The sequence below is a fragment of the Gymnogyps californianus genome, chromosome 8 (genome assembly GCF_018139145.2).
Source record: "Gymnogyps californianus isolate 813 chromosome 8, ASM1813914v2, whole genome shotgun sequence".
NCBI lineage: Eukaryota > Metazoa > Chordata > Aves > Accipitriformes > Cathartidae > Gymnogyps > Gymnogyps californianus.
In genome coordinates this window covers 17280522-17294385 of record NC_059478.1, presented here as the reverse complement: position 1 = coordinate 17294385, position 13864 = coordinate 17280522, and the positions used below count along the sequence as shown (strand labels likewise).

General features: G+C 36.2%; 1 protein-coding gene across 2 annotated transcripts in view; it reads left to right on the top strand.

Annotated features, from left to right (window-relative positions):
- The window catches only part of FNBP1L (formin binding protein 1 like), a 57119-nt gene that overhangs the window by 20773 nt on the left and 22482 nt on the right, over positions 1-13864 (top strand). For both annotated transcript variants that reach the window (XM_050901192.1, XM_050901193.1), the window contains exon 2: positions 8740-8855. In XM_050901192.1, the coding sequence (XP_050757149.1) occupies positions 8740-8855 (116 nt within the window). The remainder of the gene's footprint in view (positions 1-8739; positions 8856-13864) is intronic.

The following is a 13864-nucleotide window of genomic DNA, read 5'->3' as shown; positions in this document are numbered from 1 at the left end:
GTGTCTGTTATTAACAGCATTCAGCCACTCTCAGAACACTCGGGAAGTGCCTGCTTTCTGGCTTGGCTATGGTGAAAATAAGATTTCTTGTTGTTTAGGGGAATGGACATAATTATGTCCTTAGTATATAGAAGGCAAGTGTAGTGCTGTCCCTGTGTTAAAGTGGCAACTATTTTAATCCAACAATGCTTGAAAACATATTTATATGATTTATGATCTGCTGTTGTCTTGGACAGAGCTGTTTGAAAATGGTCTGATGTGTGTTAAAGTGGGAATTAAGCTTAAAGTAGAACTAAGTGGAGAATTACTGTTTCAGAATTAAGCTTTGGTTCAAATTCAAATAAGACTCAAGTATTTTTAAGATCTCAATAAAGAGCATATGTGAAAAAAATCTTTTTTTTTTTTTAAACAAATTTCTTCTCAGTTAAAAGTTTAATGAGATTAAGGGGCTATTTGAAAGCTAAGTGAGTGCATTCTGATCCAGTTTTCAAAGTAGGATTTCCTGGTATATATTTTATGTATGCCTGTATTCTACAAGCAGGGGTGTATGGTTAGTGATACCTGCTTTGTGTGTGTGTTTATATTTTTCTCAACTGGTGGTGGTAAGGAAGACTATTCTGTTTGCTTGGGACAGAGTATCTTGCCTCCTTACTAACTTGTAGGTAAAGATGTTAAATTAAAGCTGATACGTACCCACAACGAACAACCCTGTTCATTGACAAGCACAATGTGAAGAGGCTGTGATGGCTAGCAGAGAGGAAGGATGCCTGTAATCATGTTCTGGCTACTGCGCACTGTGTTGGTAGAACTTCCTGAGGAGGAGACAGTGCATTTAGGAAACCGCCCTCCCTGCGGAGTGGGAGTGAGGCAGGAGGTGAGTCTGCCACGGGAAGACAGAGTGGGAGTCCCCCAAGAGAAACAGAAAGCAGACCTGTAGGTAAACTTGCGAAGAATTGAATATTTCTTCACTTAAGTTTGCGTCCTGATACAGTGAGGTAAAAACACTGTTTTACTTCATATGAACATGCCCATCCATTAACTGAATAATTCTGGAGGTGATTCATAAGCTGTCCAGTGGAGCACTCCAAATAGGAGCGGTTGTTGAGATGCCTTCTGTGGCAGCGTGTTCCTTTCCTCTCTTGTCTTAACATTGGTGTTCAGTGTCCCAGCTGTGAACTGTTTCAATCAATTTGCTCTGCTGGTAGAAAATTAAGGCTGTTAAAATCTAATCCTTAGTCCAACTGATACATTGTGGCATGGGTGAACTGGTGTGCACAGCTGTAATCTCTAACGCCAATCTCTAATGTCTTCCAGCTGATCTGCTCATGTCCGGGTGCAGAACTGGATTCTGTTGTGGTTCTGGCCGCTCATTCCAAAAGCAGTCACAAATGTTTCTACTCCTCTTCTGTCTGTGGTAAATTCCTGCCCTTTCCTGGAAAATAAATGTGTCTGTCACACCTGTGAAGCTGTTAGCTGCCAAACAAGATATCCCCTCCTGCCAGAACTGACTTCCCATCAAAAGTTTCCAAAGCAGTTCCTTTGCTGCTGGTCTGAGATCTTTAAGGAGACAAGCATAGACTTTGTATTTCTCTTCCTCAATTGTGGCTCTCCATTTTTAGCTTCACTTTAGAAACCTGACTTGCTGTATGTGTTGTCTTACAGCATGGCTAGATCTCCAGCAGTTCAGTACTACTTTTGAGTTGTTTGCTCACTTTATCATGCAAACATTTCTCTAATCATAGAAATTGACTTTTAAAAATCAAAGTTGACAGTGGTATTGCTTTTTAAGAATACATACAGAAGTTTAACAATCAAACGGATTTTTCATACTGCATTCATGCTATGAATTTATTAATTTACTCCTTAGAGCAAAGTAGTCTTTCATCCAGCTAAAAGTAATTTTTTAATTCCCATTGTTTTCCTTTTGCATATTAAGCACTTTAAGTCTGCATTTCTAGCAGAGTTTCTCACTTAAATATTTTCAAGCTGCAACATACAGTTTACTTTTAACACCGGTGTCTTAATTTTTGCAAGCAAAATAGCTCTGTGTCCTGGAGGTCAGTTTACAAATTGTTTTCGGAAGTTCTTTTTAGGAATTATTTTTCTTTTTTATGTCTCCGAAAGACTCGTAGATTTTCTTCATACTATCCTGCCTGTACAGTCTACACTGAGGTTTTGTTTTAATATGAAATTAAAATGTGAAGTGCTATTTAGTTTACGTATATGCACCTGTAACTAGTTTTTTTCATCTTAATCTGAGTGCCTCTGCTTTATTTCCAGTGTAGCTGTTGTTTTTGATGTTGCTGCTCTGAACCTTCTCATTGAGATTAATCTTCTAGTCTATAAAATGCTTCACCTTTAAGTTTGCTCATAGCCACATTTTTTCCACTCTTAACTTCAATACATAGATTGTTTTCAGAGACGAATGAGGTATAATTTGCAGGTTAGTCTGGAAGCTACAATCCAGAACTCATAGAAAGCAGAAAAGCAAGACACTTTCTGTTTTGTTCTTGATATAGAAACAGCCCTTTGTTAGTTTTTAGATGTAAAACTAACAGGATGTTTAAAAAAAATAAACTACTGTTTAGCTGGAAGCAGTTCTTGTCTGCCTGTTAGGAAGAAGCACATTGCAGTTGCAAGGGAAAAAGAAAGACCAGAAGACCAAATTGATAATTATAAAAACAAGCGGGCAGGAAGAGAGAGAAGTGATAATCAGTTCAGACAGTAAAATAGAAGAGCTATTATCCTAGAACAGAAAAGGAAGCAGGAATGCATAAAGATAGAGACAAAAGTAGAAAACAAAAACAATTAGGCACTGAAGAGGTTTCAAAGATGAGAAAAACTGAAATGTATTGCCAGAAATATATTAGCGTAACATACTCTAATGAAAATTTTATAATCTAATTTGTCCTGAAGACAAATAGGGAAAGGTATACTATACTAATACTGGTAACTTCTCATTAATATATTTATGTTTGATTATGGCTCCCATAATTTTTAATGTAGCACATCAAGTAGTTCTTCGCACAAATGCTGCAAGTTTTTTTTTTTTTTAAATAAATTAAATTACCCGGAGTCATCTCATTCATGTAAAATATTGAATCATTTGAACTTAATTCAAGGCCTTGATCTTTATTTTTAAAAAAAAAAGAAAAAAGCAAAAAGCAAGCTGCATAATGTTTTATAGAAACACTTCAGATATTTCAGGAAAAGAGTTTGATAAAGTCTTAATATGTGAAGTAGTCACTTTATAATGTTTTATAACTTAAAGTATTTAACTTCTTGAATAGAGTTGGGTCTTTTTGTCTTCTGCAGTACTGCTGATGCAGGAAGGAAGGACATTGTGCAGAATTTAACCTATCATTTAAATTTATCCATAATTCAGGTTCATTTGAGAAACCCTCGTGGGCTTTAATTGAGTAAACAAGGACTGCTATGATCAATGCTGAGTTATATAATCAGCCACATTTTCTCAGTTGGATTACTGTGGACTTGCAGTTTGTGTGGTCAAGTAATTTGTTACTTTTCCTAAAGTGATAATAAAATACAACATTTCTATCCACAAATGCACTGGGGCTTTTTTGGTGCCAAATGTTTTGGGTGTTTTCCCTGAAAAGACCTGATTCCTGCTTTTCTTTGCTCTGAACACTTTCTTTGTGGAATCTTGTTAGGGCATAGTATATTTTTCCTTATACTGGACTGCATAAGTGTTAAGAATTTAGCTAAATATGGGATTGAGCTTTTAATCTCCCACTCACTGAATCGGAAGTCTAGGCTAGCGAAGCTATGCAGCCTGGAGAACAAAGAATTGGGAAAAAAACTAATCTTGTACCAGTGCTTCAAAACTGCAAATAATATCACTTGGGTAACTGCAGACTAAAATTGTGGTCAGATAAAAGTGTGGAAATAATGATGTACAATTGAGTCAAAAGAGAATAAAATGATGGTAGCATAATTAATGCGAAGTGTCATGATTTAAACTAAAATGTTTTATTAAATAATTTAAAAATATAGCAGGTTTAATTAATTATAGTAATTAATTGAGATCAGTTGCTTAAACTTGTAAGCTGATGTAGTTCTATGTTTAGTATGATTCTTAAGGCTTTCAGCTGTGTTGTCTGGAGGTTATCAAAACAGAGGTCAGTGAAATGGAGACTAATCGGCAATTTGATGTTGATGCAGTAAACTAGAGTTTATTGTAAAGGAATCATTTAGTAAAGCAGAAATTTTTTTTTTTTACAGAATTTGATATCACAGTCCTAGCTTTTAATGCAAGTAGAAATGCTTTCCAAAGTTGATGAAAACTGGGAACATTAACTCTTTAAAAATCTGAATCTGGTTTAATGCCTTTTATTTGAAACTCATATAAAACAGTGTCTGGACTAGCTACTGTGATAGCTTTAGGAAGACTAAAGGTTTGGTATTTATGCTGTAGCATTACCTCCATGCTCATCCCTCTGAAGAGATCCTCCATGTTTTTCTTTTTATTGGTTCTTGAGGCATGTCTGGGGAAAAAAACAGGTGTCTCTTAACAGGGGGAGAACAAATCTTGAGTTTAACCCAGGAAAGGCTCTTTTGTCTTTGGTGCAGATTTGATTCAGCTTAGCTCCTTGCTTTGATGCTTCAGCTGCTATTATTGTAAAGCTTCCTGATATCTGCAAAAACCTGCTAAGTTTAGAACTGCATACCTGAAGTATTCATAACATTGATCTGTGGTTCCAGTAAATAATCTGGAAGTAGAATTTAGGGAGGTAGCATTTCTTTTGGAATAGTCTATATTGGCCTACTACAAACTTTTTGTGAAGTGTCAGATTTGTTTGTTTATGATGTAGAGACTTTGGACTATGTTCCAGCTTTTGAGTGGGCAGTTTCTACTTAGGGCCACCATCCATTAGCTGACATTTATCAGTTTAATAATAGTCAGCTGCAGTTTTAATAAAGCTTTTTACAAAAATTGCCTGCTCAGCTGCTAAGGGGTGTGGGGAGTTACTGGACAAACAGCAATATATATTTGCCTTGGAACATTGTTGAGAACATACTTTGTTATCAAGGTAGTAGATAGCCAGATATTGTAGGATGTGCTCTTTTTTTTTTAACTGCCTTTTGCTGATCTTTAGTTAATGCATTTTTCACATTTCGTATAAAGCAGCCAGACAAATTAATACACTGATACATTTATTCTGAAATTCCAGGCTTAAATTTTATTGCAACTATTTGGTCCATTTTGTCCTCTGTACAGTATTGCCTGATTTTTGTGCCTTTTTTTTTCTCCATTCAAGATATCACTTGGCTTGGCTTGTATCTCAGTGCATTGATTTGATTTCCTTTGTAGCAGTGTGGAAGATTTTCTGCTTGTGTTCCTGGATGAAAAGGAAACTTTTTGCTTAATCTAGGCCCAGAGCTCAAACATGGATGCTTCTAGAGAGAAGTTGAAAGGACCATGAGTAAATTTGTAGCTCACCTCTAGAAACCTCTCTGAAAAGGCCATTCCTTTCTGCTTATTCATTGATGTTGCCTTTATCTTTTGCTCATTTATCTGTGTCATTATTGAGCAGTGTAAGGTGATTTTTGTGACTGTGGACTTTCATTCGCTGGTTCGTTGTTTATAGAGAATTTGAAAAACTGTGAAGCTGATGTGTTTGCTTAATATATTTTCTTTATCTGTTAATTCAGAGCTCTGTTCCACAGTACATACGTGACTTAGAGAACTTAAGAGACATTGTCGGTATGTCCAGTTTAATCCAAGGAATCAATGTTTATGTGAGAGTTTATTATAGTGTTTTTATTTTGAATACAAATCTACAAATCATCTGTAGATTTTTTTTTTTAAAAGGCATCCAACTTTGGTCATTTATAAGCTAGTTTTCAGAAAATGCTTTGGTACTTCTTGAAAGTATTATTTTTTTTATCCTTCATACTGTATGCTTCATTCTAAGATAGTGCATAATATAATTGCTGACCAAAAAATGGCAGTGAACAAACTGACGTGAAGCTGTCTCACTCTTTTGAAGAGTGGGAACGTACTACTACTTTTTTTTTTTTTTTAATTCCAGTAAATGTGGACTAATGGCTCACTAAATTAGGATTTCCATTCCTTATCTGGGAGATCATTAATGCATCCATGAGTAGTTTCATAGATGTCAATAATGGCGGAGGAGCTGGACTAATGTAAAGGTCCACAGAGTGGTGAGGATAGCTAATGGGTTTTAATTTTTTTCTTACATGGGATTTACTCCATTCAGGTTGTTCTGTGCGTGTTCTATGCATGTTCCTCATATAGGGAGGGAACAAATTCTTTCTTCCCTTGAGGGGCTATGGGATAATTCTACAAAGCTGTCTTTGCACAGAGCGTACTGTTTCTAGAATCGGATGAAAAAGAGGAGTTGAGGAAAGGAAGAGTTTTTGGCACTCGGTCAGTGATGAAATACTTCCAGTAAAGCATGAGGGGAGAATAGCATGTCAAATGTATTCACTTTTTTCCATTCCACTTTCATGTTAGTAGCAGAGAATTAATTTTGACCAGTAGAGTCCTTTTTTGTTTGAACAAAATACTTGGAAAGCCATCCTCTCTGGTTACATGTTTGGAAACATAAGTTAATGTGGTGTTCCGTGATGCTAATGAAACCTTAGCAGCAAATGAGAGCTTTGTGGACTAAAGAGCCTAAGTAGGACAGCAAAGGCTTTGTTCTGCTGTGCACTGAAGGAAGTCAGTTCTTCTTAATGGTACTGGATGTTGGCTCCATGCCAAAAGCACCTTTTGAAAACAACTTTTGGATGCCAGGTTAATGTTGTCAGAGTAATTACAAAAATGAGTGGAATATAAAAAAGAAAGGCTTCTTGAGATTGATGGTGTATTTTTATGCAATATGCAACAGTGGTTTGACCCTACAGCATGGTAACTGTCTCCCTCTTCCCACACACAAACAATGCACATGCAACTTTTCTATAAACAATAGCAGGAATGTCACTTTATTTGAGAAAAGATACTTAGTGTGGAAATGGTGTAAAGTGGGTGCATCAGAACAATGAGATACAGGCCGTGGTTTCCCGAATATATTAAATTCTTGTCTTTACTCCCTCTCCTGTCTCTTGGCTGTTTATATGGTTCCCTGGTGAAACAGGTCAGGGAAAGTGTTTATGTTTTTGGTGGAGAGAGTGATGCAGAGGCAGGAGCACATGGCTGGTAGTGGAACAGGATGGGTGCTTTTGGTGGCAGTACTTGCATGCCATTGGATTGAAGTGTTCAAGACACTAACGGCCATGATTGTTAGTCCATGGTGTAGGTTACTAAGAGCCGCAAGGCAAAATTTGAGAGCAACCTTAATCCCATTATGTTCTTTTTTTATTATTCTTGTTGGTTGTGTATAGTTGTGTTGTCTTGGTATCTCTTTTAGTGAATACGTTTTCCTTGAGTCTTAAGCCCTGCAGCATTTTATGGCATTTTTTGATTTAACTTCAGATCATCCTACTGCATGTTGAAATTGAACTTAAATTACTGATGTTAAAGGTCGACATAATTCATTAGGTTCAGGCAAGTTACTGAATCTGCAAGACACAGCTTCTGATAAACACCCCTCAGTTTTTTGTGTAAGTTTAAACTTTGCCTTCAAATGCTTTGTCTAGCTTTTTTTTCCTTTTTCTACTTTTTATTTTTTAAATTTACCCTGAAGTGTATTTTAATTCAGCATACACAGGACACAAACTTTGATCTTGCAGTTGCTTGTCTTTTTGGATTACTAAGTAATTGTTAAGAAAAATTTACGGTAAATGCTGTCGTAAGCTGAAAATCCTTGATTTTTCCACTGTGGCAGATTTTTTAGCGTAAAATACAAATATGTGCTAGAATAAAATTTTTGCTAGGCTGTATTTTGTACCTTTATTCATTCCTGTCTAATTCCTAACCTCCATATTTCCACTTGTTTTTTGAATTTTCAACTTGTCCTAATTAGTGTATTTTCCACCTGTTGATCAGTACAGAATACAGTGAAAGATTGGTTTTGAAGATGATTTAATGTATTAAAAAAATCCCCCAATTTTTTTTGCAAGCGTCATTTATTTTTGACTGTTTCTCTTCTTTGTTTTGTGCCTTTGCTTTGCTATAACTTTCTTAATGGCTAAGGACAGGTTTGCTTTCTTTGGAATCTTTTGCTAGAGCTGATCATGAACTGTGTATGTAGATTTGCTTTAATAAATGTTTTTCATATGCAGACTACACCCAACTTAGTCATGCAGCTATAATTTATATTATTTTTCTTTCAGTGGGTAATTGTAAGAGTGGAAGTAATTTTTTGTGTCCAATGAAATTACAACTTCTTGTGTTTTAAAACTGCCAAACACATCTCTTCTGTGGAACAGTCTCTTATTTACCTAACACTGATCTTCAGTTATGTCTTCATTATCTTGGTGGAAAAGATCCACTTTTGAATTAAAGGATTTTTAGGGGGAAAAAAAGACACATTTGCATTGTGAAAATGATCGAAGATTGCATGCAACTTAAAATGCAAGTATTTAGAGCTGTTTTTACAGAAAGAGGTAGATCTGTGCCTGCACATACAGCTTACTGTTCTGGTATATGGCTGGTGTATATATATACATGACTGGTTTATAACTTGAATAACTTCTGTTCAAGGAGCAAGCATTCCCTCGCAGCACAACTCATAAATAAATTATATGTCGTTTCAGGTGCTGCTGTGATTCTTAACTAATTCTGGGTATTTTTGTTTCCTCTTGTTTTTAAAGGATCAGTTTGATAACTTGGACAAGCATACGCAGTGGGGCATTGACTTCTTGGAGAAATACGCAAAATTTGTAAAAGAAAGGATAGAAATTGAGCAAAACTATGCAAAACAACTGAGGTAAGGATTTTTCTTTTTCTTTTTAGAAGAATCTTAACAGTTACTTAAAATCACTGTATCAGATGATAGGCAAGTATGTAATGTCGTGATTAACGACCATTTTTCATTTACAGAGTGAATTAGATCACTAGTTCTTTTCATGACAGACAAGTTTTTCTTCATCAGTCCAAAACAGAAAAGTATCTTTGGGTGTGCGCTTGCTTGCTTGCTTGTTTTTGCCTTCTTCCCTCCCTCTCTTCCGACCCACCCTTCAAATCTTTGAACTAAAAAGGTTTAAGACTTAAATTGTAAGATTCAAAACAAAACCATAGTAATATTTTTCCAGTGACTATCAGCATGTTTGTTGCAAAGTGCATTATCCATATCTACGTTTTTGTGCGTGTGTGTTCAACCAGCTTCAAGCCTCTGCTACTAATGAATTTCTCATGTTGAACTGGCAAGAGCTACGCTACATTGTGTTAAGAAATCTTATTGAAATCATTGAGTAGAACTTGAGAAAGCAGCAGATCTTCCTGTCCTTAAAGCGCACCCTTTCCATAGCTGGTCTTGTCCCTTTGGGTGAGTCTGTAACCCAACCACCCTTTGTCTTACCTCTCCAGTTTACTTTCTGTTGGTGCCAAGTGAAACATCTTTTAGGTCCAATAGGAATTTCCCCTTGGGGATCGTACAAAAAGAGTAGCAGCAATGAAATGGCAGAGAAGCACATTCTTCAGAATAAAGTAGGGTTGATTTTTACCAAAAGGTGCACACAGTGCTTGAAGAACAAGATTTAAAATAAGACACTTCTGTGAACTTGGCCTTCACCTTCACTTCTTTGCTATCTTGAATTCCTTTGGGATTCAGCTGAAGCTGCTGCCTAGCCCTTGTCAGACTGAAACTGACAGCTGCTTCTCTCCTGTGGTGTCTTCCATCATCTCATCGCTGGCAAACTAGATTGTCACCAGATACAGAATTGAGGAATCCTTCCTCATAAATGCAGTAATGAGGCTCACAGCTGAGGGTATGGATGTTCTCTGTCTAGGCTGCTCATTTCTTTTTTGATTTCTTTAGCAGTTTCTTTTGATCCAGTTGTGTATATTCACCTAACATAATACTCGATTACTGAAGGAACTTTTTTCTTAAAAGGAAGAAAATAAATACCACTTTGCCAAAGCTGGTGTAGAAGAACTTCAGGAGGTAAAGGAAAGTTTGAAGCATGCACAGCACCAGTTCACAGCCCAGTTTTGATTTCAGTTGTCTGTTTAAAAATGGAAATGTGTTTTATTTGCATGGATCTATTCAGATCTTTTCCTTAAATAGTATGAACCAATGCTATTTTGCTTAATTATGTTTAAAGGTTCATTCTACAGCTAGCTAGATGAGACACCACATTATTCAGGATTTGACTAAAAATAGGAAATCATCTCCGTTCAGCATTTTACTGTTTTGGGTAAAACTAGTGATTTTTCTCAAAGTGTCTTTCAAAAATGAAAGAGTTCTGTTGAGTACCCCTTCTGTTAGATGACTGGACTGACTGTCCATGTGCAGTAAGTATGACAGTTTTGGGAAGCACGGGTCTTTGCTGCACATGTGTTGTACAGCGCGTGTATGCACTTCCTGCCTGCTGCCAACGAGGGTGTGGACAGCACACACACAAGAGGGTGACTGATTTTCTGCCAGTAGACCAGTTAATGAAGCTACTCTTCAATATTTTTGCCTGTGTATTCCTTGGGGGAGAATTGATTGTTAGTAGTGAACTGTCTTGTGATAGCAACTTGATTTCAGCCATCATTGCTCTTGAGGACACTCACTGTTTTTAACCATGTAAAACAGTCATGAGGCCCCAGGGGAGATCGAGATCAATCAAAATTTTCACCTCCAGAAGAGTTAGCCATCCTGCAGCTTGCTCCTGAGAAGTTCTGAGAGAGAAGATCTTGGGGATGGACTATGGTTCTGGTGAATTTTAATGCTGGCAGCATATGGCCTGTGAGATAGATATTAATATCTCTGATAGAAATTTCTAGTTTATCGTAGTTTTTTCCTTTTGTAATGAAATACAATCTGAAAAATAGAGTGGTGAGAATCTCTTCATAATGAACTTTATAACTGAGATTTATTATGCCGTTGTTTAGTAGGTGTATAAACAGTACAGTGAGTGGTCACATCTTGGTAGTTCTACAGCTCTCAGTACTTGGATGGGAGACCAAGAAAAAACAAGTTTAATGAGGGAGATAATGCTAGTGATGTATGGTGGTATTTTTTTTCTGTCTTGGTTTCAGTGTGGGCCATGAACATTCTGTTGAGATTGTTGATGGATCTTATTCTCATAGACTTAAATACAAGGATGAAAACTTGATTGAATTTTTCATAACAGAAAATTAATGTCCTGGCAGAAATTCATATTCACTTTGTGTATAGCCTTGCATTTTGATTAAAAATTTTTTTTGTATACTGTCACAACTTAGTGGTGAGACTTTCCCAGGTGCAACAGCTATTCCGAGTCTTCTAGGAGATGACAAGTGATGCATGTACAGCATATGAGGAACTGTTTGAGTGAACTCACTATATTCTTACCGTATGCAGTTATTGCAGTTTATGGTCGCTGAGTAATTCCAGAAATGGTAACTCGTGAGAATCCTGTCCAAATGCTGGTTTTAGGCTGTAGGTCATTCCTTGCTCCTCTTCTTTGATAGGCAGCTCTTGATACTGAGAAAAAGTGTAAAATTGAAACCATTGAGGAATCCTCAAATGTCTACGGAGAAAAAAAAATGTCTAGAGAGCTTGTCTTGTCTTTGTCTGCAATATACTTTATTCTGAAAAAGGAAACTATAATTTCTTTTTTTTTGAGCTGACTTACAGCAAAATCTTAAGTTGTGTGTAGCTTAGGTCTCAACTAACGTATTGTGGTACCCCGAGGATTGTGAAGGTTATTATAGGCTGTTACTGAGTTACAGGGATATGAATCAGGACAAACATATTGCAATATACATTGTAGATTAACAGATTTCATTTTAATTATATGACTGTTTAATTTGTTCTTATTTTATAAGTGGGAAAAAATAGGTTTGGTGTGTGCCAAATTACTGGGCTCTTGGCTGAATTTTGTAATTGAATTCTCAGATGCTGTTTTTGATCAGCATTGTTGCTTAAAAGGGGTGAGGTGAAGGTCTGTTTTGTTTACTTCCACATCATCACACACACAATAATTCTGGAGGTTCACTCCCTTTTTGTTCTGTCTGAAGCATTATGATACTTGAGAAGACAGAGGAGTTCCACTTCCTGTGATGTTAGGCAGTAATACAAGTTCTACCTGCAGTTATAGATGAAACTACCATGTGGAATAAGATTTCTGAGTTTGGTCAGCTTCTCTTTTGTCAGTTTAAAGAAAATAGTGATGATTGTTCTTGAACTATTTGAGTGTTTTCCTTTAAGATTGAACGTTGTGATCTCTGGACATGTCTAGTTAATCTGAGCAAATGTATTTTTCATGTTGCTTCTGCGTACTATTGTGTATAAGTGGATTTTTTCTAAATACAGTATTAATATAAGCATATGTCTAGTCAAATTGAGACATAGGTACCGCATTTTTATATGCAGAATCTTGGAAACATTATTGAAAGTGAGTGTAAGCTCAAATGTGAAGTTGGGGACACAAATTATCACTGTATGTGTTCATTTTTCAAACCCCTCTTCCTTTGATTGGAGCTGAGAATTTACACTGTTGATTATTATCCAAATGTGCATTTGGAAGGTTTTTTTTATAGTGATGTTTCTGCAAGCCAAAACATATGAATTCTTAACAGTTCCAAGGATATTCAGCTTTGTAAACCCAAATTCCATGTTACAATTTTTTAAGATTCATCTCTTCAGTTAAAACCTTTTCTGATGCCATGTTACTAAGTAGAGTTCATTGTCATTGTTTTCACCCAGTCCATCATATTGATATGCAATCACTGAAGCCATCAGAACCCTATTGAAAATGTTACTTTACATATAAATATGAAATGCCTTTAAGTACTTACTGCGTTTTTTTAGTAACTTATGAAAGCAGGCTTCAAAGTGTGTTCCCAGGCTCATTCGTAATACGATATAGAGGCTGTAGAGGTTTAGTATAAGCAGATGCCACAGTACCTGAGCTGCTACCTTAATACAAATTCTACCATATTGATGATGATGCTCCCGTTCTTTACATTCCATATTAATTGACTGAAGAAAACTTAGTTTTGAGTTGATAAACACAATTTTTGTACAAATGTCTGTAAAATTTTGTGTAGATGTTTTATGTACATGACTATAAATAATTTTAATTTATTAACTAGAGTGCTTTTTGAAACTTCTGGCTACGTGACTGAGGTGGTACTTCTCTTAAAAATCAGTAATGTAGTCCAGGCTGCTATCTCACTGGTGTTGACCTGACACCAATTTTTACTGAGAAGAGAGGTTGATAAAATTACAGGAGCAGCACAATTGGATGTGGTTGGTCCTGTATGAAATCTGCTTCCACATGGCTCTAAGACAGAGTGCGGTAGAAGAGGTTTAAATTGTACTTCCAGAGAGGATTGAAGTGTCATCAATCTACGCTTTTCTAAGGAAGTATAGAGCAATTTACCTTGTAGATTTGGTTCAGTTCTGATGATCTGCAGTTACTTCTGCAGTTTTCTTCTAAACTAGTCCAGATCCATATTTGGATCCTGAGGATTAGACACATGTTTAGATAAAAATGTTAAAGAACGTTATGCCCCCTTAAAGTGTCAACTGGCTCCTCTTTGAAATAATGCTTCACTCTTCAGATCCACACTCATACTAGCTGCTTGTCAACCTGCATTTTTTCAAAGATTTAAATCTGATTTCTCTACTTTTTCTAAGTGTTGGTGTTCACTTCTTGGAAAAGCCATTTATGTTTCATTGTTCACATGAACACTGGATTTTTCTTTGAACTTTAAATTCTGCATCTGCTTGTCATTTCGTATTTATTGACTTTGATTATTGTACCTCATGCTGTTATTGAACCTTAAATCCTGATCACACAG